This window comes from Festucalex cinctus, chromosome 15, assembly GCF_051991245.1.
Source record: "Festucalex cinctus isolate MCC-2025b chromosome 15, RoL_Fcin_1.0, whole genome shotgun sequence".
In the NCBI taxonomy this organism is placed as follows: domain Eukaryota; kingdom Metazoa; phylum Chordata; class Actinopteri; order Syngnathiformes; family Syngnathidae; genus Festucalex; species Festucalex cinctus.
This window is the reverse complement of record NC_135425.1, coordinates 8000144-8023855: the sequence shown is the minus strand read 5'-3', so window position 1 is coordinate 8023855 and position 23712 is coordinate 8000144. Positions and strand designations below refer to the sequence as shown.

Sequence of the window (23712 nt, the reverse complement as noted above, 5' to 3'; positions counted from 1 at the left end):
AAAGACAAACAACTTGTAGATTAGCGCGTGTCTATCAGCTCTATGCGAGGTGCCGCGCAGTGATACGAACGAACAGAAAAGTAGTGCCTGGCAGTAATGGCGTCTGACTTTTTTTCAGAAAGGAGTCAGTGATGCAAATGTATCATTCTTCTGAACACAATTTCCCTGACCCAAGCCAACTTGCTTGACGACTGACCTCTCGACCAACACCGGACCAGAACTTGTGTCACAGAACGCTGTCAGGGGTAAGTCAGTGATGATCGCACACACAGAAGGTGAGGATGAAATAGAGATTCATGTCAAAAAATCCGAGCTATCTCTTTAAGTCACTCGCTCCAAGACTTTAGTATCCTACATTTAGTGGGCCAATCATCGCTGCTCCTTTGCACTGCTGTCCAGAAGGTTATCTTCCCAACTTCTTTTCTACCTCTAATGCTGCGCTCACACTGAACCGAACTACATTGGTCTCACACGTTTGTTCGCAGGGTTCTCCAATGGGATTTGTTTTGTGCCGCGCCGCAACAAAGGAAGAAGAGAGATTTCCGCTTCGGTTGGTGGTGCTAACTTTATTGTAGCATTGTTAGCTTGCGCAACACTTCAACAATTAAACAAACAAACAAACTCACAAGATAAGACAACTTCCATGCTTCTCTTCCTCCAAGTAATCTCCTTTTTGGCCTGGTCCCGGTACACGTAGCTCGCCGTGTCGTACAACTCCGCGTGCCTGCAAACCGCGATGATCAAGCTATCCTCAATTGCTCTGCTACACGTCATGTTCTGCACACAATATTCTAACCCCTTCCTGTGTCTTGTCTTCTGTGGGACGTATTTGGTGACGTGACACCGATTGGCTGTCGCTGACGCGATGGCGGTAAAAGTTCAATTCAGCCAACGCCAGCGAAATGGGCGAAGTAGCGAAATGCTCTCCGGAAATGTCCCAAACGTGCCACCCGGTATGCGATCGCGCCCACTGATGGTGGGAATGTAGCATAGGGGCCTAAGAGTTAAATTTGCAAATTGTTAGAGCTTCACCTTTTCTCTTCAACATTTATTTGTGTTTCCGCCTTTCCTTTTTAGTTTTTGCAACACTTTCTTCGGAATGGCAAACATTAACAATGTGAAGAGCAGAAGCAGAAAATTCACAGGAACTTACCAAGAAATAAGCAGACTCACATTCTAAGGCAAAATGACGACAGCAGAATCCAAGCACTTTTGTCCAGTGTGCTTTATGCATGTGTTTTGAATTGCACATTAACTGGCATTAACAAATTGTTGTGATCAATTGCCAAGATAAATATATAAATTTAAAGATGCAGTCTGCCGCTTACACTCAGGAAAATGCACACAAACAAACAAACTGCTTCTCAATTTACAGATCTGGGCTTGTCTTCATTTCTGGAGGTGGGTTTGTCCTAACCCCCCCCCCCCAGCCTGTATTTTAACATTTTGTGTTTGGTTTGTAAACAGCGGGACGTTTCTGTGGAAAGACAGTGTTTACACCTTTCCAGCCAATTGCAGAGCGGGGGGGTAGGGGGGAAAGGGGGGCGTGTCGCAAACAGAGCCGGCGAACGTGTCGGCTGCATGACGTCACTCCCGCGGCAATTTGAAAGCACGCACGGATTCTTTTTTTCTTCACTCACTCATTCACACACGTAAGCTTTTGTAAGTGAGTGAGTGAGAAAAAAAAAATCTGTGCATGCTTTCAAATTGCCGCGGGATTGACGTCACGCAGCCGACACGTTCGCCCGGCCCCGTTTGCGACACGCCGCCCCCTGTTCTGCGATTGGCTGGAGGGGTGTAAACACTGTCTTTCCACAGAAATGTCCTTCTGTTTACAAAACAAACACAAAATGGCAAAATACAGGCTGGGGGGTGGGGGTTTAAGACAAAATCACCACCAAAGATTAACATAAACCCAGATGTGTAGACTGAGAGAAAGTTAAAGTGTGTACATCCTGTATTTAAAAAGTGCATTTTCCTGAGTGAAACCGGCATACTGGGCCTTTAAAGATATATCACGTATGCCAGCTGACTTTGGGTGCGAGACAGACTAAACCCTGAACTGGTTATGTTAAAGGGCACATATAGACAAACACTGACATTCACATCTTTGAATAATTTGAGAACTCATGAGCAGAATCATGAAGGTGACGAAGACTCCCCTCTTTAAATGAATCACAGCTGGACGACTTTAGAGACTGCGACTGAGAGGAGGACGAAGAACAAAGTGAGAGCCATCTTGGACCACTCCTCTCACCCTCTCAACGATGAGCTGGCAGACGGGCGGCTCCTTTAGCCAGTGCATCACACCACCCTGGCAGTTGAACTAAACGCTTCAGGCACCATCAGACATTCGAATGGCTGTGTGGGCCACCATTTGTCACTGCACCCACATCACCACAAAACCCAAACAAATGCCTGTCATCTATAGACTCAATGTCCGATTTGAGTCCGCAGTAGGTTTAAACAATATCCAGTTGTTGCTGTATTTCTGTAAATTTTGAATGCATCGTCTGGGGATGAATAAAGGAATATTTTTGTTTTTTAACTAGCATGTTTTTGTAATGTGGGAGGAGGCAAGAGTACCCGGAGAAAGCCCATGCAAGCACAGTGTTGAACCAAGCAGATTTGGATTTTAATGGAACTTGGTGTACTTGATGATTGTTGCACATTCTAGTAACCTTTTAACCTTTTTCTTTAATTTGACATTGAAATTGACCTTGGGGATTACGAAGTTCTCAAACAGTGACCCAAAGCTGATAATGAACTACACCTGTCCCTTATTACTGTCATGTTGCTGGGCTCTCAGTGTGTTTTCCTTGTCTCACAGTGCCTGATTAATGAGAGGGGCGTGTCCCCTGCACCACACCTGCAGTGCATCACCTATTAGGCCTTCATAAGGACTGGGACTCCTTGCAGCCACTGTTGGGTCGTTGCTCCGTCTGCTCACAGCCATCGTCTAGTGTTTCTACTGTTTTTCGCCTTCGCTAATTATTGTAGTCCAATATTCTCGATTTTCATCTACGTAAGTTTTGCTACGTCTCTTTTTGTTCCCACTTTTATGTGGCGTGTTTCATAGCTATAGTAAGTTGTTGCTTTCTTGTGTTTGTGGTTTGTAGCCTTCGGGTCTTTTTGTGTTGTGTTAATTTCCCTCCTTGCAATTTGCAAGCACTTTTTGTTAACCTTTTTCCTGGCTGTGCCCAGCGCTTTATGTTCATATTCACGTGTTTTGGTGAATAAAACCTCTCGCTTACTCCTCTGTGTTCTGTGATTCTGGGATCCACTCTCCGGTCGCACCGGAACCTTAACAATTACAAGTCAAAGAACCATCCATTCAGCCACTTTCTAAAATGCTTCTCCTAATTAGTGTTAAGCCCTTTTCACACTGCACTCAGTCAGTGTGAAAGAGCAATGCCAAAGTTACCAATTTCCAGCATGCCCATATTTGGAAGATTTTGCCACTGGTTACTAGGGATGTAGCGATATCCAAACGTCACGATATATCACGATATGAAGCTCACGATACGATATTGTGGGGGGGAGTTGGCGATATTTAAAAAAGGTCACAATATTATTAAAAAAAAAAAGGCTCATACTAAAAAAAAAAAAAAAAGCTCAATATTGTGCTTTTGTACATAACAGCAGTGTTGTGTTATTGTGTTATCATTATTATTGTACGTTGTTAATGTACACACACATTGAGTTCCTCCACATATTGACTTGCTTCACAGGCATATTACGTTCCCCTTCATCTGACGATTAGCATGGATTTTAAACATAGAAGGGCCAAAACATCCCTAATGAAAATTAAATGGCACTAAAAGAACTCAAAGCTGATAATGAACTACACCTGTCCCTTATTACAAGTCAAAGAACCATCCATTCAGCCACTTTCTAAAATGCTTCTCCTCATTAGTGTTAAGCCCTTTTCCAACTGCACTCAGTCAGTGTGAAAGAGGAATGCCAAAGTTACCAATTTCCAGCATGCCCATATTTGGAAGATTTTGCCACTGGTTACTAGGGATGTAACGATATCCAAACGTCACGATATATTATCACAATATGAAGCTCATGATACGATATTCTGGGGGGGTTGGCGATATTTAAAAAGTCACAATATTATAAAAAAACAAAAGGCTCATACTAAAAAAAAAGCACAATATTGTGCTTTTGTACATAACAGCAGTGTTGTGTTATGTTTTTATTATCGTACGTTAATGTACACACACATTGAGTTCCTCCACATATTGACTTGCTTCACAGGCATATTACGTTCCCCTTCATCTGACGATTCGCATGGATTTTAAACATAGAAGGGCCAAAACATCCCTAATGAAAATTAAATGGCACTAAAAGAACTAAAAAAAAAAAAAAAAAAAAAAAGCACAATATTGTGCTTTTTTCCATAACAGCAATGCATATAAACAACCTACAATCTCTCATAACAATATTGAGTCACTTACTAGTTAATGCAAGCACACATTGATCGCTTCACAAGAAAATTAGGTTCCCCTTCATCTGACAATTAGCATAGATTTTAAACATAGAAGGCCAAAACATCCCTAATGAAAATTAAATTGCACTAATAAACTAGCCACTAAAGGGTGCTAGAACTGCACAAATGCAAATCAACCTGACTTTTTTTTTAACAGATGTGTTGCATTTAAATATTGTGAACATGGCGACGACGATATTGTGGCAGTTTTAATATCACGATATCACGATATTGCGCTTATCGTTACATCCCTACTGGTTCCACCATACCTTGACAAGATATATCGTTCATTGTTGCAAAAGAATGCCCCCACAAGAGCACATGAGCAGTTTTGAGAAAAAAAAATGTCTATTATATATTACTATATATATTAAATTTTTTAAAGATTGTTTATATACCATGTTTCTACCTTTTGATTTAAACTGAATGCTCAGACACAAAGCAGCAGCTGCTGAAGGTTTCCTAATTTTTTTTTTTTATATTGACACAAACATGACAGTCAAACAATGTCAAGCAACTAAAGTGCTGGAACATAAAAGATACGTTAACAGTGCACTAGTAGGATAAATTACACGTACAGTTGCTACCAATGTTTGGTCGATAATCCACTATTACTGCTGGATATTCTCTCTAATAGAAACTTGTATAGTATGTGATGACTTGCATTTGTATTTGTTTCTTTTATTCTTTTCTTTTTTCCCTCGTTTTAGAAAATTACCAAATATTTAATTAGTCAATCATTCATTTAAAATATCATCAAATAGCAAACAAATATGTTGTTCACTGTCACAATTTGGGAACATAAAACAGTTATTTTTAGGGCTGAGTCTAAAATATTGTATCAATACGCCTTTTCATATCCCAGTATCGATACATAAAACCATGTATCGATATATCAACCCCCCCTTTTGTCACTTTATTTACACAGCCTGTACTGTGGTTGTAATTGATTTAAATGATCATTTATTGTTTTTATAAGGCCATGTTAAATAAAACAGATTAATGTAACTGCAATGGATTCAATTCCTCATGCAAATATTCATATTTTTACTAATGCATTAAATTAGAGTAAGAAGTTTCTACTCTTTGCAGCATTGGTACCTTTGACTGTCTAAAATATGTGCTGCATGAATTCCTCAACTGAATCGAAAATTGTTGTGACTCGAATCGGGCCCTTGTGAATCGAATCGATTCTGGAAATCTGAATCGATACCCAGCCCTAATTATTTTTCACAATAATTATTAAGTTCATCATATTTAATATTATTGCTGATGGTTTGAAAATTGCATTGCAAATGTATAGAAAAATGTAAATTAGAAAAAAGAAAAAAAGAAAAAAATTCAATTTATATTCATTTAAAAAAAAAAAAACATACAAAAAGTGGTGAACATTAATGATTGATCAATAGATTTTATTTATTTATTTTACATAAAGTGGCAATAAACGTTTTAAACTTCCAGCAGCAAACACATGAAAAATGTCAAATTTTACATTTGAAAATTGGACTTTCAACCAGAGTTGATCGTGTACATGTAATGAAATCAAAAAACACAAACCAAACACAGGAACGTAACAGAATAGCGAATTGCACCGTGTTGCGAAACGCAAATGGTCTTTTTAGTAAATGTTTTTAAATTATGAATTCAGAAATACAGTGACAGTCTGATCAAACGCATTCTACAAGTTGCTCATTAATTACACCACTGATTTGAATAAAGTGTTCATACTTACATTTTTGCCTTTGCACTGGTTGATTTAATTATTCAAAAATAGTTACACTGATAAAAAATTTAAAAAAAAAAAAAATCGATTTAACAAGGGAAAAAGAAGTTCCACTTGAAGTGAGATGTAATAATAATTAAAAAAATAATAAATAATAGTTCAGTTGTTTAAAGTGTTTCAAAGTTGTGTCAAATCCTTCGGAATTGTCTCTTTAAATAATATTAGTCACCATAGAAATCATTCAATTGAACGTCCTTCATGGCCCGGAACCTCATGTCTGCGATGAAACCCTTTCACGTTCAACAGTGTTTGACGGGTATCGCTGCCTAAATGGGGCGGTAACTGACCCTTGCGCCACTTTCACGAAGCTCTCGTTGACAGCATCGAGCATGAGTGAAAATCCCAAATTGTAGAAACCGTTTGGTTTATCTCCTTCCCTTGTTCTTCCGATGTCCCAAGCCTCCTCAGCAGCTGGAGTCCTCGCTGCCGGCGCTGCCGCCTCGTCCTCCGGATTTGTTGGGAGAGCTGACGGCAATCTGGCAGCCGTTGGTGACGTGACTCATGACCTTCTGTTTGAGCTGCGAGACCTGCTCCCGCAGCATCGAAGCGGTGGAGGCCAGATCGGAGTTCTGACTCTTCAGGATCTTCACCTTCTCCTCCAGTCGCGAGATCCGCTCCAGTTTGCGCTTACGGCATTTCGACGCCGCGATGCGGTTGCGGAGCTTCTTGCGCTCGGCTTTGATTCTCTCTTGCGTCTCGAGGTCGATGGGGGAGAGGGAAGGCGGAGATGTAGGGTCTCCGGGTAGGTGAGGGACCTCGGGGACAGTTTGAGGGGCATCCAGACCTCTGGGATGCGGCTGAGAGGCTCCGCCGCCGTTATGGCCCGAGCTGTATGCCATCTGCCCTCCGGAATACGCCAGCTGTCCCTGGTTGTAGCTGCTCAGGTTGGTGTAGATGGGCATGTCACTCGTGGACATCAAGTTCCTCTGGTAGGACGCTTGCAAGGAGACATTGGAGGAAGATGACGGCGACATGTGGCCGCCCACCAGCTGGTTCTGCTTGTGAAGGTCCGCGAGCGCTTTGACAAAGCCATCGGCAAAGCCTTCTTGCTCGTTGGTGGCCTGGTTCCGATAGATGAACGGGTTGGTGGAGTTGGACAGAGGGCTGGTGGTGACCAATCCCTGGTTGGACTGGATGATCAAATGCTCCAGGTCAGGGGAGGCTAGCTTCAGCATGTTCATGTCAGCCGATGATGTCATGAGGGAGCTGTTGTTAGCTGGCCCGAGGTTGTTGGGGTTGGTACTTCTCCCGCCCGCAACACCGGCAGGAAAATGATGGCTTCCTACTGACATGGCCTTCTTACACATCAACATCTTGTTTCCAGGGTAGCGCTCGTATTCTGGAAACTGACTGAAGCTGTGAATGGCGGGGGAGTCGTCATGGTAGAAAGGAGTCTCCATCTTGGCTGTCATTGATGAGGAATTCTCTTCGAGGTAATCTTCATAATCAGATTAACCTCAATAACATAAGAGATTGAAACGTTCTTCCGACGTCAGTGGGTGGAGGATGAAGAACACGAACAAGAGACGACAAGGAGAATATACAATCCAAGTCCTGGCAGGACTCTAGAAGTGGAAACGAAACAGAAAGATGACAAATTAACAAGGAGCTATTACGATTATCAGCTGGGCTGATTATCAATGGGGAGGTAACGATAAGGGCAATATCGTGATATTGTGATATTAAAACTGCCACAATATTGTCGTCGTCATGTTCACAATATTTAAAAGGAACACATCTGTTAAAAAAGTCTGGTTGATTTCCATTTGTGCAGTTCTAGCACCCTCTAGTGGCTACTTTATTAGTGCAATGTAATTTTCATTAGGGATGTTTTGGCCTTCTATGTTTAAAATCTATGCTAATTGTCAGATGAAGGGGAACCTAATTTTCTTGTGAAGCGATCAATGTGTGCTTGCATTAACTAGTAAGTGACTCAATATTGTTATTAGAGATTGTAGGTTGTTTATATGCATTGCTGTTATGGAAAAAAGCACAATATTGTGCTTTTTTTTTTTTTTTTTTTAGTAGGAGCTCTCATTTTTAGAATATTGTGATCTTTTTTAAATATCGCCAACACTCCCACAATATCGTGATAATATCGTATCGTGATGTTTGGATATCGTTACATCCCTAATTGTCAATGCCAATATTTGGCATTTTTGACAAGTATCGGCATCGTCCTTTTTACGAATCTGAAGCCCGATCAAGCTGGTATCTCACTGAGCGGTGGATGCTTGCAAACGTAGCGAATTTAGGGTTTTCATCAGGATTTGTAATATGGTCACAGACAGTTTTTACTTGTCACAAAAACATTTCAATTTTTCACTGCTAAGCTCTTTTGAAATCTTTTACAAACCCTGACAAAACCCCCAAATTAGCTACATTCACATGCATTTGTCACTCAGTGAGATACAGGGAACTTTTCATTTATGGATTTATTTAAATGTCGACTTTATAAAAAAACAATTCTGACATTGGGAAATCCCTACATTTTTTTTAATTAAAAATAAATAAATAAATAAATTCTGTTGAAATTTGAGAAAACTATTTACTGTTGAAGATTTTAAGGAAGTTTTACTTGCTTAGTTTTTAATTTAGCTTAACATGCTGATGACCCTCCCTGCAATTTTTGTTATAATTTTTAAACAATGATGTCACTTCTTTATATGTTTAAAATTAATCGAAAATGTTGTTTGTTTTTTGACGCTATGTCCTCTTTTACTGCAAATGAATATTTAGAAAAATTGGTAATCGGTCTCCTTGACTACTAATAATCGCAATCGATATCGCCCTTCAAAAAACCATATCAATCTATCACTAATCAAAATCCATCCACATTTATGACGACAGAGGTCACTGATGTTGTACTGCAGGGGTGTCAAACTCATGTTAGCTGAGGGGCCGCATGGAGGAAAATATATTACCAAGTGGGCCGCATCAGTAAAATAACGGTATATAACTTAAAAACAATTGCCGTCATTTATACGCAGATTTTCGTGGACCAGCCCTTAATTACGGAGCTCAACTGTAATCATGTTGTTCCGAAAAATAACACAAATGCAAATGGATCGCAGCAAAACTTTGCCGGTATACGTTCCGAATGTGTTAAATCCACCTGTTTTGCATATACTTCCCAGAATGCATTGCGTGGCTCAGTTCATGACGTTATAAGGACACTAATCCTTGTCATATGTATTTGCGTTACCAATAATTGAAATTGTGTTGTATTTAACACGTTTATGTCAGACTATGATTTAAAATAATAATAATAATAATTAAACAAACCGTAACTTTATGCTGTGTGTAAAATAATGACATCAAGGACGATTCCCCCGTACAACTTGCATTACTCATCTGAGGACTGCTTGTGAAATTACAAATTGTATTTATTTTGATTGTGGCTGGCTGATTAATTAGTCCGACAATACATTTTTTTTTTTTTTTTTTTTTTTTTTAACTTTACAAAATCATCTTGCGGGCCTGATCCGGCCCGCGGGCCGTATGTCTGACACCACTGTTGTACTGTTTTGATACTGCTCTGAGGTCAAGTCTCTCATTCATCACTGACACCAAACTTTTTATATACTTTGCTGGCACAGAAAAGTTGTTTTTTTTATTTTTTTTTTTTTTTATTTATTTTTTTTTTTTTTTTGCAGTCGTAGCAATCACAAAATGAACTATAATGTCAGGGTATGACAATTCTGATGTAATGCTGTGACTGAATAGCGCTTGTTTCACCATTGCGGGGCCAGGAAAATAAAAGTCATGGCTGTAACAATTAGTTTTAGAATCCTAAGAAGAGATGGATAAGGTGAGAGACTTGTGAAAGAGATACAGCAGTGGTGTCCAAACTACGTCCCAGGGGCTATAAAAACATGGAACCTACCAATAGAAATATTACCGTCTCTTCTTTCATCAGGAAAAAAAAAGTATATTTCTATCTGTTTCCGTTTTGCAGCAATTGGCATTAGAATATAGCTAAGTTTTATCAGGATTCACAAATCTGTTTAAAACTGTTGCAACAGGGCCCTTGTTGATCTCTTATACTCTGCTGCCACTTGCTAGCCGTTTTTGTAATAACTACCATTGCTTCAACAGTTATCTTGAGTTCAGAAGCTGCATCAAAGCCTTCTGTATGCTCTATCATAAAAAAATAAAAAAAACGTCTTTGGAACACAGTTAATATTTAAAATAGAACATATTTACATGTTTTTGGGAGCAAATGTATTAATGTTATAAGGAGGATAATCCTTGTCATATCTATTGTGTTACCAGTAATTAATTTGTGTCGTATTTAACATGTTTATATCGGTCTATGATTTAAAAAAAATAAAATAAACAGACTGTAACTTTAAGTTGTGTGTAAAATAATGACATCCAGGACGATGCCCCGTACAAGTTGCATTGCTCATCTGAGGACTGCTTGTGAAATTATAAATTTATGTTCTGATTGTGGCCAGCTGATTAATTGGTCCGACATAAATTATTTTTTACTTTACAAAATCATCTCGCGGGCCGGGTTAAACCCCTTTGCAGGCCTGATCCGGCCCGCGGGCCTTATGCTTGACATCACTGCTGTAAAGCTTTTCTAAATATACAAAGATACAAATAAACAACGACTAAAACAACACAATTACTCTTCAAAACATTGCAGCAAATAAAGATAATTCAATTTTAGATGCAAAAATTTCCTCCACTTTGTGCTGTGTTAAGGTCTGATTTTTGAACCTGTCACATTAATGATTCTCATGTAACTGTTTTCAAAATGGTCATTTTACTACAGTTTGCTCTTGTTTTTGGTTCTGAATTTTGAGATGGGATTTGTCAAATGTTCAGTGCAAGGGGTGGATCTAGTCTAGTGCAATAAAGGGCCACGGTGCACCCCAAAATCCTTAACTATTTGTCTTATCACCTTTAAGAGGAAGCTGTTAATGTAGTTGTTTATTAAATTAACCAGGAAATATAAACAATACATAATTGCTTACTTGGAATTTTGAAGTGGTCCCCTCATTTCAGCCAGTATCAAAAGGTTAACTGATGCTTTTTCTTTGTTAGTTTAAAAGACGGACCAAACTGGAGAGGTTTTAAGAGTTGTGAGATGAGAAGCACAGATGGTACAACAAAAGTTACGTGAAGAAAATTGCGGTCTGGCAATCAAAACAAAGGAGCAGCATTACGATGTCATCGTTCCTTTTGACACAAATCTTCAACTGGCTCGATTCCAAAAACTCATCTACACTCATTCACCCATGACTGCTTCCCCTCTTAAGCCCGCACATTTCGCGGGTCGAATGTTTGCGAGTGGTTGCATTCACGTTCACTAAATGTTCACCAGACGTTCACAAACAGTTTTAACTCATTTGCTCCCCAAAATGTATAAATATGTTCTATTTTAAATGTTTTAGTTGTCCCAAAGACGTATTTATATGTTTGTTTGTTTTGTTTTGTTTTGGGGTTTTTTTTGGGGGGGGGTATTTTTAATGCAAGCGCATACAGAAGGCTTTGATGCAGCCTCTCAACTGCAAAGAAATGGTAGTTATTACAGAAACGGCCAGCAGGTGGAAGCAGAGCAAAGGAGATCAACCAGGGCCATGTTGAAATAGAGCTCAATTACTCACAATTCTAAAGAGATTTGTGAATAATGATAGAACTTAGTTATATTCTAATTAGAGCTGTCAAACGATTAAATTTTTTAATCAGATTAATCACATTTTAGAATTTTGATTAATCATGATTAATCACTGATTTAAAAAGGCTTTTTTTTCCCCAACATATTTTGCCCGCTAAATTTGAAGCGCAGCTGTTATGTGTTAATTTTTTCGATGTTTAATGTTATGAGGACATCTTCAAAAATTTAGATCCACTGCACACATTCATCCTGCTTTTTCTAATCATTTTTTTTCATAATTTAAAATGGGGGAAAAAATGACCTACGGCATATGTAAACATTTATTAAATGCTTTACTTTAATGCATGTAGTTATGTTTATTGCTCAAACTCAAACAGCTACCTTTAACGTAACCATCCGCTGCCGGCTAAAAAGGATCATCTGCGGTCAAAATTAATAGTGTGATTAATCTGTGGTGATACAATGATTAATGCGATAATTTTTTGTGATTAATTAATTAGTTAACGCTTTAACTTTGATAGCACTAATTCTAATGCTAATTGCTGCAAAACAGAAACAGAAATATCATTTTTTCCTGATGAAAGAAGAGACTTAATCTTTCTTTTGGTAGGTTCAATGTTTTTATAGCAGTAGAACACAATATTCTGTGGGCCTTGCAAAATTAATCAAAATCCAGTTAAACAACCGGGAGTGAATGGGATTGCTTCTGTGAAAATGGCTGGGAGTCAATTTGTTTTCTTCACAAGGAAAGTAGGAACATGTTCAATATTCTGGCGAATGTTTACCAAACGGTGAACGAACCCTGACAAGAAGAAATTAAATCAACATTCGCTACCTTTGCAATCATTCTTTCTCTCGGTGGGTTAAATAAAGTCTTTATATCTCCAATTACCTCTTCAAATTTGGACTGAAGATTAAACTTCAGTGCTTGGCCTCTTCTCTGAGAAAAAAATAAAACACGATCACTATAAGTGGATAATGTTTTAAATTAATGTACTGTAACAGTAACAACTACACACTCTTCTAATAAAGCAAGGAAAGGACTTTCATAAATTACAACAGCAAAATGAATATTTTGTACAGAGGATTTAAAATGTCAAGTTGCTGACATCAACACTAAATCCATCCACATTAAAAAAAACAAAAAAAAACAATGCACAGCAATGCATACATTACCTACAAAAACTCCTGAGGCCTGCCGCAGGACCGCCCGGTCAGTTTCTACCGCTGTGCCGTAGAGAGCATGCTTCCATATTGTGACAGCCAGTTGATTCCTGGTGCAAAAATACAAATCTTGTCAGTAAAGTGCAATAGAAGTCAACAGAACAGCAAAGTAATGCAAATCATCATGTGTGATACACACAGATGACAGGACTGTACCATTTTTTTTATTCTGGGGCATGGGGGGACATTTCCATCATGTTCCAAACAGAAAAACAACCCGCTCTATGAAAAGTGGAAAAAAAAAAAAAGCCACACACTTTTTTGTGTTTGTTTTTCCGTACGTTAGCTAGCAAACTACTGTGCTAATGGAGTGGGGTGCTGTAAGATGTCTGCAATATCCAAACTAGCTCAAACCCTTACGACGAACATAAAAAAATAAATGATTCTGTTCACATTTTGATGATGCAATAGTGGTAGATTGAACATTTGCCTCAAAGTCGACAGATTCTGTGCTGTGTATAAACAAAACGGATGGATAGATTCACGGATACATTTAGCCACCCCCTCCACTATATTTCACGGAAAACAAAAATTAATCAACCGACAACTTTCTCTCATGCTTTGGTGCAACACAGGCTCAATGCGATTTACTTTATTAGGTGTAAATTATGATTATTAAAATATGTCCAGCCATTTTTACACAGCTTACATTTGTGGGTGAGCTGGAGCTTGGGCGAGACGCCGTTTGCGGACTGGAGGGCACATTGTGCGGCAAATATGGACAAACAGCAATCAGACGTACAGATCATTTACAGCAGGGGTGTCCAAACTTTTTCATTTGAGGGCCACATGCAGAAAATCAGAAGGACGCAAGGGCCACATAATGTTATGAAGAGAAATTGTGTTTAGTCCTAAAAATTGTACAAATAATTTATCTGTGCTTTTGCATATTTAGAAAAATGCTACAGTATATAAACCAATGTATTTGTAATATGGCAGTAGGGTTATTAGTTTTGGAATTTTTCATTTTAGTTAGTTTTGATTAGTTTTCAGGGTGGTTCTGTTAGTTTTTAGTAGTTTTAGTTCTTTAATAAATGCTTAGTTTTGGTTTTAGTTTCAGTATTAGTTTAGTTATTTTTTTTAAATGTGTTTTGTTATTCTTTTTAAATGTGTTTTACTTGTGCATTAAAAAAAAAAAAAAAATACCATGGGAGCGACATCATCGAAGGTGCTTTTCTATTGGCTGTTGCTAGATGACATTACTTCTGTGTGACATACTTTCAAACATCATTATCCCAGTTGATATCGAAATAAATCTACCAAAAATCACACCAAAGACTAACACGAAGTACATTTTTGCTATAATTATGGTTTTAGCTAGTTTTTTTAATATAAAATGTAATTGCATTTAGTTTTCGTTTTTTTAAAAAGCATTTTCGTTTGTATTTTATTTCGTTAACAAAATTGTTTTTTGAATTTTAGTTTGTTATTTCGTTAGTTTTAGTTAACTAAAATGACCTATAATGGCACCTGTGTTTTTCGACACCCTCCCTGCTTACTTTGACCATCTCCAAACATTTTTGTTTATTTTAATTGAACTGAGTCAAATGCCATTTTTAGCATATGTTGCGGGCCACTAAAATATGGAGGGCTGGCCACAAATGGCCCCCGGGCCGTAGTTTGGACACCCCTGATTTACAGTCTTCAGTCAATGTAACATACATGTTGTTTGGGGGTTGTGGGGAGGAAGCCCAGCGAAAAACAACTCTGCAGCACAAAGAGAACATGCCAACTCCACACAAAGGCCAGAGCTGACATTCTAACGCTGGACCTCAGAATTGTGAGGCACACATCATCAACACACTTGCACTATGCTGAAGTCACAAATCACACCAAAAAAAAATCAAAAAAAATCTCAGGACTGTGATCTAGCTTTTACTACTGTTAGTCATGGTTTCAATTAGATGATGTCACCAGCATCACCAGCTATGCGTACAAAACAGTGGTTAGAATGTTATTTTATATTATTTTATTTATTTTTTTGTAGGGATGTTGGATACCACTTTTGTTCATACCGATACAAGTACTCAACATTTGAGTAGTCACTATTACGATACCACTAGTACTTGATACAAACATATTTTTATTCACATTTAGCATTTTTCCTTCATTTTTTATTTCATTTGAACATAAAATACATGCAATAAATGTAATTAATTAATTAGCTAATTAACCAAAACAAATATTCCAGTGGCCAGAAAAAGTACTGAAAGCTGCTGGGTATCGGCCTGATATGATACCTGGAATCGATACTAGCATCCCTACTTTTTTGGCATTAACTATATCACAATTTGAATGTGTTAAAACTCTTCACTGCTCCATTTAAAAACAAAAAACTACATTTAGACATCTCTCGCTCTGTCACTCTCTCTTAGGTTTTTTCAATAGCACTTATCATTATTAATGACAAAAGTCTTATAAAAGTCAAGTAAAAATGTTTTTACATCAGACCTGTTATAATACTTATTAAATTTGTCCATGTCATGTTGAAATTGACAATGTGAAAGTTACTTGTGGGTACAATTCTCAGGAAAGAAGCTCAACATAAGGTCACACGTCTCTGCTGTCACCGTGTGACAAAAAAAAGAAAAAAAAGAAAAGTTAGACCAACTATAATAAACATCCTTCCTCAATACTGTTCGTCTAACCCACATAAACGTTTGTAATAAAGATACACTGCAGCCTACTGGAGATTACATACAAAAAGACGAGCATGCAAGTCGTGTCCCATCTTTATGATAGTCGCTGATGAGCATGAGCAGGTGAAAAAAAAACTAATTTCCTCAACTAATTCATGCCAGAGCAAATCAAGTTCGATCTATTGCCATAAAGTTCAAGAATCGCCGTTTTCCGATCCGAACACGACTGAACAAAAAACAACAATGCATCCCCTGAAAGTCATGCAAAACAGCTAGGTCGGCTTGCGAATACGGGGGATAAAAATCGTGAATACTCACACAGAAGAAGACAGAGCGATGTCGAAGCATCTGAGAGCAGACAGAGTGAGTCAGTCAGCACACACGCAGACGCGCGCGCGCGCACAAACACGCCAACTAACTCACTTCTCGCTCCCCGACCATCAAGTGACTCACACGCTGACGCGTTTGTTCTGCTTTTTTCTCTCTGCCACATAATCATTTATATTATTAAAGTCATTCATTTGGATTGAAATTGGTTTATCCACGTTTAATGGAAATACCAAGAAAAACACTTTTTAATTTTCAGACACACGAACTGAAGACGTAAATAGACTATGGTTGCGACTATGATTACTAAGACTATTTCCCGGAAATGGTCTTAGTAATTAGAACCAGAATGTATCAAATGAGTAAACGTCAGGAACACAACTAAAATTGAGCGCGTGCGTGCTTAGAGAGAGAGAGAGAGAGAGAGAGAGAGAGAGAGAGAGAGAGAGAGAGAGAGAGAGAGAGAGAGAGCGAGAGAGAGACAGAGAGAGAGATGAGGAACCATTAAGATGTTATGATCATGCACGACCCTTTAAAGATAACAATGTTCAATCACGTTAACCCTTTTTTTTTCGTTTGTTTTTGTTTTTAATTTTGTGCATATTGCTATCTTTACAATCAAATTTCACAATAGGTTTATCACATTAACCTGTTGAGTTACTTCCCAGACCTTTTAATTCAAAACTATAGGCTTTGCCATTTCCCAGTAGTATGTTTTTGTTTTTTTGTTGTTGTTTTTTTTACTTTTTGTACCAATGACGTGCGAACCCACGTTCCAGGCCTTCTGGCTTCCCCTAGTGTCGATGATGTTCATTACAGTCGAATAGCAGAGTGCATAATGTTTTCTGATTTGCATTAAAACATAGATTCTTGTCTTAAATGTCACTCGACTTTAAACTTGCCATATGACCAGATTAGAGTATTTCAATTTGGGTTATTTATGTCATAAATGCAACTCACCACACTTTTGCACAAACAATAGAGCGTTTTCACCACACGTCATCCGGCGCGTCACTAACCCGGAAGTAGTCATTTTGGAGATATTCCGTTGTCCACACTCCGAGTCCGCACCACATTACCACAACAGAGAACTTTGTTGAGGACAATGGTGGACCTTTGTCCATCAGATGTTGATTTTGATTAAAGTGTATTCCATATTCACTTTGGAAATAAAATACCGTTAATAATTAATAGATGACTATTTTTTGTTTAGTAATTTAAAAAAAAAACACACAGATGAAATGCTAAATGCATCATGCTTGATTAGGGTGTTTCTGTATTAATAATAGCAACTATCCGGTCTATACCTAGTGAGCTGTTTTCAGTAAAGCCAATGACGTTTGTTACAATTCAACAATCAGAATGAAAGGATAATAGTAATACAATAGCGGTCTCTAGTGGTGAGAACATCCATTCATTTTGTTGCATATACTTCCCTGGTCTGCAAATATGTAGCCTCAAGATATTTCTAAAAGATTTACTATTTATAGTAATCATTGTTACTATATGGTTATGGAAGACAACATACAGAATGCAACATACAACATACAGCAGCTCACACATGCATCTCAACCGCATTATAAATACAACAGTGTATATAAGAGTGTATTATAAATTATACTACGGCATAACAAACATTTCTTCAACCTTTGGAAAAATAAATATATACATAAATTAATTCAACATAATTTCAAACCACAAGTAAACCGTCTGAAGTGCAAAACTTCACACAGTTGACTGAAATACTTGTAATTATTTCGAGGTTTCCTTCCTTTTTTGATCCAGACTATGGTACGTTGATGACTTGGTAATGTGTCTCCCTCACCCATGCACACACCATTTGGTAGGAAGCTTCCAAACCTTTGTACGATTTAAGGCAATATGCTGTGTACAGGCTCGGCGAGAAAATCAGGTAGTTAGTTCACAATGTCGGGGTATGTAATTGAAGGAAGAATTGCCGGGTCGTCGTGGATCCAAGAAGAGGTGGCCAACTCATACGGATCTGTACCTCTGATAAGACATTTTTTTCCAAATCGCGGGCTTTTTCCTGTTGCCAAGTCCGTCCCTATATGCCTTAGCATCTTTGGTGGGCTTTGCCGAGCTTTTGAAGTTGTTTTGACATCGATAAAGACTCGTCGAACAATTCTCGTTGTAATTCTCCATTAGCTTGTGTTAGCTAGTTTACGTCAATATCGCCAATATGGCCGCGCATCCGGGTTACTGCCGAGTTTGTGACGTCAGTGAAAACGCTCTATATCTGTTGGTCATGGCTCGTGTGTAAACTGGCCAGCTGATTGGGCGCACCCTGGACTTGTCGCCAGTCGATGACAGGGCCTAGATACTTTAGTTAAATCAATCTTTCGATATTGGGTAGAGTCCTCTTAACCAAAGCTGAAGGGGTGTCACAATTTGTTTATCCTGCTCTGTTACTTTGTGTGGCGGCTAAATGTAAGTTTCTGTGATACAAAATGGACGGGAGACTCGAGTTGTCTTTCTTCGGGTTTTACTAGAAAATGCACACAAAAATACAACTGCGTCATTAACTAGGGCTGGGTATTGCCACCAACCTCACGATACGAGACGTATCACGATACAGGGTCACAATACGATACATATCGCGATACATATGTATCCCAATACTTGATCTTCACGGCGATACGTATCCCGATATATTACATTAATTTACTTGCATTTTATAATCACAGTTATATGTATACCTAAAGCATATGTTTGTTATGCTGACTGACAAAAATATTTTTGTTAGCAGCTCTTCTGGTTTACCACCAAGCGGCATGCCTGATTTAAATGTGTACGCACTGCAGAGCAGGGAGCAGTTTTCACAGACACACCAGGAAAATGTATTCATATGCATGAGCCGATAGGAGCAAAAATATCAAAGTATTAAAATTACAGCTCTAAAATGTGCTTATTTGAAATATTTCGGGAAATAAAAACAGATTTTTTTTTCACGTAACACATTCTATTTCGTTTTTAAACAAAATATACGAAAATTGGTACATTAAGACACGTGCCATGTTAAGTTTAGAAGTAAATAAATAAGGAAATAAATAAATTTTAAAAAAGTAAATAAAAAATAAATAAAACTGCCTATTTAAAGTTAATGAGCAATATCGATTCTGATGCCTGCGTATCGATACGTGTATTGTAATGAGGCCCGTATCGATTTTTTGAGCACACCCCTATCATTAACGTCTCTCTTTTCTCCTTCGTGTTCGTCTCCAAATGCACAGCAATGTCCAGTTATAAAACGCTACCACCTAGTGGCGGATAATTTCAGTGCACTTACATTTAACAGAAAAGAGTCAATGTTTTTGATTCTCTTTTTAACTACACCTTAATATATACTAACTTCAATAACTTCTATTATATTTAATATGAATTTACCATAGCTTAAATGTATCCTGAACTAAAGATACAACACTTTGTGTACAAGACTCAACAGCTAAGGACATTGATAGCATGTTAACGAACCTTGTGTGGAAGAATAAGCATCATCATCAATCAATCAATCAATCAATCAATCAATCAATCAATCAAAAAAAAACTGAGCGCATCACATAATATATGCTGGGATGTAAACGCACGACTATGGCTGGTAATATTGCAAATGTAAGGACGGATTAAGTGGTGTATGGAGATAATGGACTTTAATGTGAAATGGTACCGTTCAAAAAGAAAACTGTCTGGAAATGCCAGAACATTTATGCGTGGATAACCATCTCACGATGAATATTTAATTTCCTGCGCAGTAATGCTTCCTGCACACTCTAAAAAGAGAATTGTTGAACAAATTTAAGATTACAAATTGAAACTACTGAAAATATAATTTGCGTCGCCTTTGCACCGCGCTAACTGGCAAAAATGGAGCAATTAGGGAGCGCTTAATTCACTAAACACGCGCAGATGGGGAAATTCGTCACTAAGTGCTCTGCCGAACAGATTGCGTCACGGTGCGCCGGTGTTATTTGCGCGTATGTAAATTAGGTAATTTGCATACATTTGACGCAAAATATACCCACCCCAATGCAAATGAGACTCATTGATATGCAGCGTCTAATTTACTAACGCCAGCGCAAATAGCAACACCTCGTTTGTGTGACGCAAATTACGTTTTTGGAAAGCATGTATTAACCTGATGCACCTCGATCTCCGGCAGTGCATGCCATTTGCCGCACAACATGCGCGGCTGATCATGCAGAGAGGAGAGAAAGAGAGAGATAAAAAGAGAGAGAGGGGGAAATATTTCCGTGTTAGTTTAAGACACATCGCGTAACCCGGGTTGATCGGCAATGGCGGGGAGGCATTTTACGATCATTCTTACGTGCCAGATGCATACTGTACACCCACGCCAACCTCTGAAAATATATTTTTTAAAAACGATCGCACCAATAATTTGAACTTTATGAATGAATGACGTCGTTGTCGTCCTGACTGCTCTGTACAGTTTAATGGCGCTCTAAACGCTTACTCTCGGTCCAACCTCGCTTTCTGATAATGTCATCTTTCTCGTAACTGTTACTATAACAACCATGTTCTTGGCGCAAATCCATTGCCATGTGTGCTAAATCAGGTGCAAATTTGCTCCAAGCTGTCAGTTTTGTGGGCGTGTTTGAGCCGGTATATGATTAGAGCAATATCCTTCGTGAATAGGTGGGTAACTGGGCGCAGACTGCGGGTGCAGTTGTGGTGCAATATTTCGTGCTATTACTGGACGCAGCGCATTCTTAGTGAATATGCCCCTCAGTGTGTAATCTTAATTTGGTTCAGCAATTCTCTTTTTTGAGTGCACCTTCATCATTTGTCCAAAGTACATGCCATGCTCGTGAAAAAAAGTGGACTTTTAATATAGGCATATTACCTGTTTTTGTTTGTTTTGTTTTGGGGTTTTTTAAATAATAGACGTCACAACTATGTTCTACCACAACTCGCCAGCTGACTGAATGAATGAGGAAATCAAATGTTGTGCGTGGCTGAAAGGAGGCGGAGACAGGGAAACCTCGAGGCTCATTGTGATACACGTGCTACCGACCAGGTTCGGTTCATAGACTCTGTTACTATGGTGACTGACTGAGAGTTTAAGTTACCTCTTTTTATGAAACAGGCGAGAGTTACCTCTTTTTCTCTGGATTCAGTTTAACTCCCCATCTGAAACGGAAAACACAGAGTTTCCCGCATTTCAGGATTAACAGACTCGGGGTTCTCACTAAACCTGCTTTGTGAAATGGACCCCATGACAGAGAGTAATAGAGAAGAGAAGCAGAGAGAGAAAATGATTTAAGATGGGAGAATTAGCAGCAAGATTGCTATGGTGACCAGTAGGGATGGGCGAGTTGCGTCAATACCTGGCCTTATTTCAAGGTATCAGGACTTGCGACAGTGACCGATGCTAGTATCGGCCACCATTTTGTAGCTTTTTTACAATCAAAAAATGATATATTGGTTTTCAAAGGTCCATTCTGTAAAATTATCTATCATTGCTTTTAGGGAGGAAAATTTCAGGTATCAAAAATAGGGATGAGCGAGTACCGATAGGCTGATACCATTTTACAGTCAGGAACTAGAAAATTAACCTTGCCAAAAAGTTGAATTCTTGCGGTATTTGTTCACAAATACTACAAGGAATCCATCTTATACTGCTCCAGCTGATACGTTCACAACCGACGTTTTTAGTTCGGTCGCACAAATCAGGTGTTGTTTTGGGGCGAGACACGCAGCTGTGACGAAACCAGGAAGCGTCGACGCCGGAGGAAACAAACAAACCTAACATAGCTGAATGGACGCTGAAATGAATTCTGTTCTCACAGAATGGGATATAATTAGAATATTTATATAATCCTGTTCAACAAATCATTTTGAGTCCTTTTTTTGTCTTTGTTGATTTTTTAGCCTCAGTGAGGCTTGGTAGATTACATTCAGTTGAATGTAGAAGATTTTGTTTACTTGTGATTGTATTATCATTTTAAGTTTTCCGTACTGTGCTTTGGTACCGCTGTGGCTGTTTTGAATGTACTATTGATATAAATAAAGTTGAGCTCAGTTGAGACGCCTCCAGTGAAATCCTATATTTTCAAACTGTCAACACAAAGGGAGGGACATTAATCAGCAACACGTTCTGCCAGCAGTGGTGTGCTTTTACATCCACAGGCATGCCAGTGATAAGTGAAGCGACTGCATACTCCCATCTAGTGGACAGAAAATGCCTCTGCAACATGTTTCAGCACATATTCTGTTTAAGATGCCTTTAATAATATAAACGTCACATAATAGGCTTGTCTTCTTTTCTTTTCTCACACATTTTCCATTGTTAGACCTACAAATATGATCCAGTCATGAGCACAGTATTCTGATTATATTGTATTGGCTTTATTTCATACAAGCAAAGTGTGCTCCGGAGCAGAGACGGAGCATCGCATGTCTCACTGGTGACTAAACATTGACTAGGGAAGGTACTTTCACATTTGTCAATAGTGTGTTACGCTTCCAAATATATTTCTATGACATTCACAAGTTGCAGGAAACTCCCATGCTCCATGAATTACAGCCAGGTTATGCTCTGTGGACGTGTCACAAGTCTGGACAGGAGAATTTGCATAGTTGAAAGTAATAGGAAGCGACCTGATGTTCAGCTGCTACCCGAAACAAATAAAGTTCAATGGGTTGTTGCTGCTTTGTACTGTATAATAGGGATGTCACGATAAGGACAATATCGTGATATCGTGATATTAAAACTGCCACAATATCGTCGTCGTCATGTTCACAATATTTAAAAGGAACACATCTGTTAAAAAAAGTCAGGTTGATTTCCATTTGTGCAGTTCTAGCACCCTCTAGTGGCTAGTTTATTAGTGCAATGTAATTTTCATTAGGGATGTTTTGGCCTTCTATGTTTAAAATTATGCTAATTGTCAGATAAAGGGGAACCTAATTTGCTTGTGAAGCGATCAATGTGTGCTAGCATTAGCAAGTAAGTGTCTCAATATTGTTATTAGCGATTGTAGGTGGTTTATATGCATTGCTAGTATGTACAAAAGCACAATATTGTGCTTTTTTTTTTTTTTTGTATAATCTCTTTTTTACAATATTGTGATCTTTTTAAAATATCGTGATAATATCGTATCGTGATGTTTGGATATCATTACATCCCTACTGTATAACGTGTCCTTTGTCACCACAATAAATAAATGATGAGAAGAATTTGCAACCATAATGTGCTTGCCAGATAAGCTAATATCGCCTGCTACTACAAGCCATTTGAGCTTCTTTTTTTTCCCCGCTACTCGTTATACTCTTCGATCCCACTAGTAAGCCAATTGAACTCGCTCGTAGAATGACTTCATTGCATTAATAGTAGTGTTGTTCCGATACCGTTTTTGGCTCCCGATACTGATACCCAGCTTTGCAGTATCGGCCGATACCGATACCATACCGATACTTAAGGTTTTTTTTCCTCAACATGAAAAAGCTGTCCTGCCATTGGTTCAGAGCATTCAAGGGCCAATAGGATATCTTAGATCGGCATGCAGTGAACATGACACATACCAGTGAATGTCGTGCACCAGCAAGACACAAGATGCTGCATTCAAAATCCTATATT

The 23712-nt window shown here is 38.5% G+C and overlaps 1 protein-coding gene across 4 annotated transcripts; it reads right to left on the bottom strand.

Moving 5' to 3' along the window:
• Positions 1–5886: 5886 nt before the first annotated feature.
• On the bottom strand, positions 5887–16402 carry june (JunE proto-oncogene, AP-1 transcription factor subunit). Of its 4 annotated transcripts, none has more exons than XM_077498222.1 (3): positions 16089–16402; positions 13084–13181; positions 5887–7843 (listed from the first exon to the last, which is right to left on the bottom strand). In XM_077498222.1, the coding sequence occupies exon 3, from the start codon at positions 7688–7690 to the stop codon at positions 6683–6685; it is 1008 nt and encodes a 335-aa protein (XP_077354348.1). In that variant the 5' UTR covers positions 7691–7843; positions 13084–13181; positions 16089–16402; the 3' UTR covers positions 5887–6682. The 4 variants fall into 4 exon arrangements, with proteins under 4 accessions (XP_077354348.1, XP_077354350.1, XP_077354351.1 ...); XM_077498224.1 differs by having other exon boundaries at positions 13088–13181; XM_077498225.1 differs by lacking the exon at positions 16089–16402 and adding an exon at positions 13781–14114 and having other exon boundaries at positions 13088–13181.
• Between the last annotated feature and the right edge of the window lie 7310 nt (positions 16403–23712).

What these genes read in the sequence shown, in the direction of transcription:
- june (XM_077498222.1), bottom strand. Translation starts at nt 7,690, where the DNA reads ATGACAGCCAAGATGGAGACTCCTTTCTACCATGACGACTCCCCCGCC.